The sequence below is a fragment of the Limanda limanda genome, chromosome 5 (assembly GCF_963576545.1).
Source record: "Limanda limanda chromosome 5, fLimLim1.1, whole genome shotgun sequence".
Classification (NCBI taxonomy): domain Eukaryota; kingdom Metazoa; phylum Chordata; class Actinopteri; order Pleuronectiformes; family Pleuronectidae; genus Limanda; species Limanda limanda.
Window position 1 is genome coordinate 25,573,516 of NC_083640.1, and position 4,796 is coordinate 25,578,311.

Below are 4,796 nucleotides of genomic sequence, written 5' to 3' on the forward strand. Positions count from 1 at the left end.
CCTCTAAAAGTTTATGATTGATGCAAAACAAGGTTTACCTCAAACACTAATAGATTTGAACATTGACACATTCAGACTGAGTTTCAGCATTAAACAAGCATTAAACAAGCATTATTGCTTGTTTATTTGAACACGTTTCCACTCTGCACTCTGTTGACTGGTCTGGTATCAAACGCAGGAGGGCAGTGTAGCTCACTCTACGCTGTGAAACGACGACAAAGAAGAAAATCCGGCAGCCTCCCGTCGGGCGCGAAGAAGAAGAAACGTCACTTGGAGGAAACATGGCTGCCGCCGGGTGTGATCACTACGTCCGCAGCTGCTTATTGAAAGTGAGTTAACTGAAACCTGATGTATGTGTTTTATTTATGTGCACAGTGGAGACATAAAGGTGTTGACGTGAAGCTGTGCTGCGATGAGAGGCGCTGCTGAATAACTCTGCTGTTATGTCACATGGCTTGGTTTCTTAAATGGGACTATATCTTCGGACAGGTTAGCTGCATAACAATATAAACGACCAGGGTTTAGGAGTTTAGTCAGTATTGGATTATCGTTATAATTTTCTTTTAACTCACGAAATGTCTGCTATATGTATCTAACACCACTTTAACATTTGGGAAAGTGTAAATGAATGTGTGTAAAAAGTGTAAAACTAAATCTTTCACGAGATTTCTCTATGAGCTTCTAGCGTTGCAGCAGCCAGAGACAAGTCATATTTGTGGCTACACTGAGATATGATCTGTCCCTTGGATATTATGAACATGATGGACTTACTCAGCGTTCACCTGCCACACGCCCTGTGTAATATCGTGTCTGTGCACCTCAGGCCCCCTGCTGTGGGAAACTGTACGTGTGCCGGCTGTGCCATGATGCAGAGGAAAACCACCAGATGGATCGATTCAAAGTCCGAGAAGTGCAGTGCTCTGGGTGTCTGACTGTGCAGCAGGTAACAGAGAACAACCCCTGTCAGAGATCCATTTACCCTCTGGTTTTTGAAGTTGTAGTTGTGCGTGGAGTGTTTGTTGACCTCAAGAGAAAATATTAATGGTAAAAGAAGCTAAAATGTTTTAGCTATCCCTCCTTTAGGCGCAGCAGACTTGCCAGCAGTGTCATGTGCAGTTCGGGGAGTATTACTGTGACATTTGCCACTTATTCGACAAGGATAAGAAGCAGTACCACTGTCTACCTTGTGGAATATGCAGGTGAGCAACAACAATAGTAGTGTAACAGTGTAACAGAGGATATTTGGAAAACAAAAATGTCTCAAGAGGAAAATCCTTTTGTCGTTTTTTTTAACATATATAATGGAAATTCTATTCAAGTTCAAAATCCACTTGTATATTTGTTTTTACTAACCTGATAATAGATTTCAGTGTTTTTATGTTAGCGTAATAGTAATTCTGTATTATTTACTATGAATTGTGCCACGGAAAACAAATTCTATGCTTCTTACGTTTTTTTTTGTTTTCATGTACTGAAATAACATTTAACTTGGAGTTTGTGTGTCATGCTCTAACAATCCCTTCACATGTTATTCATGCATGAGGTGAGTGAGGTGTTTCAGTGGCATTCTGTTTTGGCTCCTACAGGATTGGCCCCAGGGAGAAATATTTCCATTGTGACAAGTGCAATCTGTGTTTAGCTCAGGATCTTCAGGGAAACCACAAGGTAATTATTAAACAGGCACAGGGTCCACCTGTCTGTGACACAGACACACAATATGTTTCTGTAGTGTCCACAATGCTTTAATTCTAACTATATTTTTTGTTTCAGTGTGTTGAAAATGTGTCACGGCAGAACTGTCCAGTGTGCATGGAGGTAACCCAACATATAATACATTACGGGAGAGTATAGATAGTGATTTGGGATTTATATAAATTGTATTAATTCCTTTGCTTTCTCCACAATTTTATTTTATCTGTCTTTTGTGCTCTTTTTTTTTTTTTTTTTTTTTTTTTTTTACAGGATATTCACACGTCCAGAATTGGGGCTCAAGTTCTACCATGTGGTCATCTGTTACACAAGTACGACTCAAGCTTTGTCTCATTACAGACTGATTACTCTACATACCATTAAAAAATGTTATTATGCAATAATAGTATCTGATAAACAATACAATAATATGATTCACATGATTACAAAGAGGAAGAGAGCAGTCCGGAAAACATTAAATTAAAATGTTGAAGATGTCAACAAATTATTTATTTTAATTATCAAACTACATGATCCTTACATATATCCAGTACTTAATTTAGTTATAATATTTTGTTATATGTGAAGGACATAAAGGTTACAATTTATGTGTTTGTGGATTCTCTGCAGGACCTGCTTTAATGCCATGATCAGAACAGGGTAGGTATCACAAATAATTTTTCCTGTTAAATGTTTATTTTAATAAAATATGGTTTTGTTAAAGATTGTGAATTATGTATTTGTTTGTATGACATAAGAAAATTCTAGAAAAATTGAGTCCTACTCCTGCATCAGTGTGTGTAAATTAGGTGACCAGGTTACCGCCCAGATGCAAATGTAGAATTATCAGTTTACTGCAGAGCATGTAAATCCATTCACATATTTCATACTAAACTGGTTTCTCTGAGTAAACTGGTTACTAAAGTCTATGTAAAGGTTTTGAGGGACAGCTTCCTCTAAAGGTCATTTCTCTTTGTTTCAGAGCGTACCGCTGCCCTCTGTGTATGCATTCTGCCTGGGCCATGGAGGACCACTGGGAACAGATCGACGTAGAGATTGCTCAGTCACCGATGCCCACTGAATACCAGGGTGCTACTGTCAAAGTAAGACCTCACTAAATAATTTTAGATTCCATAGTAATAATATAACTTTGTTAAAAGAAGAGTTGAATTTCTGATCTTATTGTAATCTTTAGTTTTTTCACAATGGTTTGTGTTTCATTCAATCCAGTTTGTACAATAGTTAAAAACTGACCCTAATGAATGTTATGAGTAATCAACCAACTGGACATCTTTACATATAATCCATTACCTTTTTTTTGTCCTCTCTACAGATTATTTGTAACGACTGCCAAGCTCACTGCACGGTGCCTTTCCATGTGCTGGGCATGAAGTGCACCGGCTGTGGCTCCTACAACACGGCACAGGAGGGAGGACTCATCCAGCCGCTTCAACCACAACCACAACAGCCAGAGCAGGAGGTTGAGGATGAGGATGAGGATGAGGCAGACACAGAGCCAGAGCCAGAGCCCGAGCCCGAGCCCCAGCCCGAGCAGCAAGATCAACCCGAGTAACTCGTGCCACATTATCAGTTCAACCTAAATGACTTTGACTGGTCCCCTTCATTGTTGAAATTATATTGATTGCAACAGTTGGCAGAGCCAACATTCTGTGATTTTATATATACAGCAGTGGCAAAATGTTGTGAGAAAGACACAAATATAAATGTTCACAAAGTCTGCTGCCTCAGTTTTTATTATGGCAATTTGCATATACTCCAGAATGTTATGAAGAATGATCAGATGAATTGCAATTAATTGCAAAGTCCCTCTTTGCCATGAAAATGAACTTGAATGCTGATTGAGCCAGAAGAGCAGACTGGAAGCTTTAAAAGAAGGGTTGTGCTTGAAATTATTGTTCTTCCTCTGTTAAGCATGGTTGCCTGCAAGGAAACACGTGCAGTCATCATTGCTTTGCACAAAAAGGGCTTCACAGGCAAGGATATTGCTGCTAGTAAGATTGCACCTACATCTTCCATTTATCTGATCAAGAACTTCAAGGAGAGAGGTTCAATTGTGAAAAAGGCTTCAGGGCGCCCAAGGACGTCCAGCAAGCACCAGGGGCCTCATTTATAAAAGAGTGCGTAGGATTCATACTAAAAGTGTACGTACGTACAAAATCCGGAAATGGCGTACGCAAAAGATAATTCCGATTTATAAAACCGTGCGCACGTTCACCTGAACCCAATGTTTGCTTTAAAAATCACAGTCCACTTGGAAACGTTCGTACGCGGATCTGCCTCCAAATCCGCCCTCCACACGCCCACTTTCCACCATAAATGGTCAACGCAAAGCACGGCGTGAATATTAAATAATGCTGATGACCAATGGGTTTCCACCGTGAGTCCTGACGGAGTCACCACATCAAGCGATGTGAAGAGGAAGTGAAACTTTCTGACACTGACATCAAGTGTCTGTTAGTGAGGTGGAGGTGAAGAGCGACTTTATGGGACAGCAGCGATGTCACTAATAAAGAAAATACACTGATACTCTGCTGCTGCTGCTGCTGTGGATAACACACTGTGTGAGATCAGAGATCGCTGAGACCTCGCTTCCTCCTCGTTCTTCCAGTCACATGCACACATCGAGCAGAACCCCGCTCCGGTGTCACGGCAGTATTTATTTATTTAGAGCATCGGACCGATTCCATCACATCAGTGGATCCTCACCTCTTCTGGGATATTATTAGGAAAGTTTCTTAATTTCTTATAAGTAATCTCCAGTGCGCTCTGTGCTTTGTGCGCTCTGTGCGCTCTCTGGCTCAGTCCCGTTCACTGCAGCGATCTGATGATACACGCACAGTGTTAGAAGATATTATTAAAACCTATTAATGACTCGGCTCCGTAACTCTGCCGTTAAATCGAATCTGAACCTAATTTGCTTAAAGTTGTTTTATATTTTTTTAATTAAAAGGCTCATGTGGAGCAGATACGTCGCGCGAGAAAAACTGTTGGTTTTAATGTAAATTATGAATTGGATCAATAATCTGCTGCAGTTCACCACCTCACGTCTGTGTCGCCGTTTTCCCGTCTCCCCAAAACGCTCGTAC

The 4,796-nt window shown here is 40.4% G+C and overlaps 1 protein-coding gene across 1 annotated transcript; it reads left to right on the top strand.

Moving 5' to 3' along the window:
* Positions 1-281: 281 nt before the first annotated feature.
* rchy1 (ring finger and CHY zinc finger domain containing 1) lies at positions 282-3,427 on the top strand. The gene is made up of 9 exons (XM_061071874.1): positions 282-329; positions 824-943; positions 1,084-1,199; positions 1,587-1,665; positions 1,771-1,815; positions 1,963-2,021; positions 2,320-2,349; positions 2,672-2,792; positions 3,023-3,427. Exons 1-9 carry the CDS (start codon positions 282-284, stop codon positions 3,260-3,262), a joined length of 858 nt encoding a protein of 285 aa, XP_060927857.1. The 3' UTR covers positions 3,263-3,427.
* Positions 3,428-4,796: the final 1,369 nt, after the last annotated feature.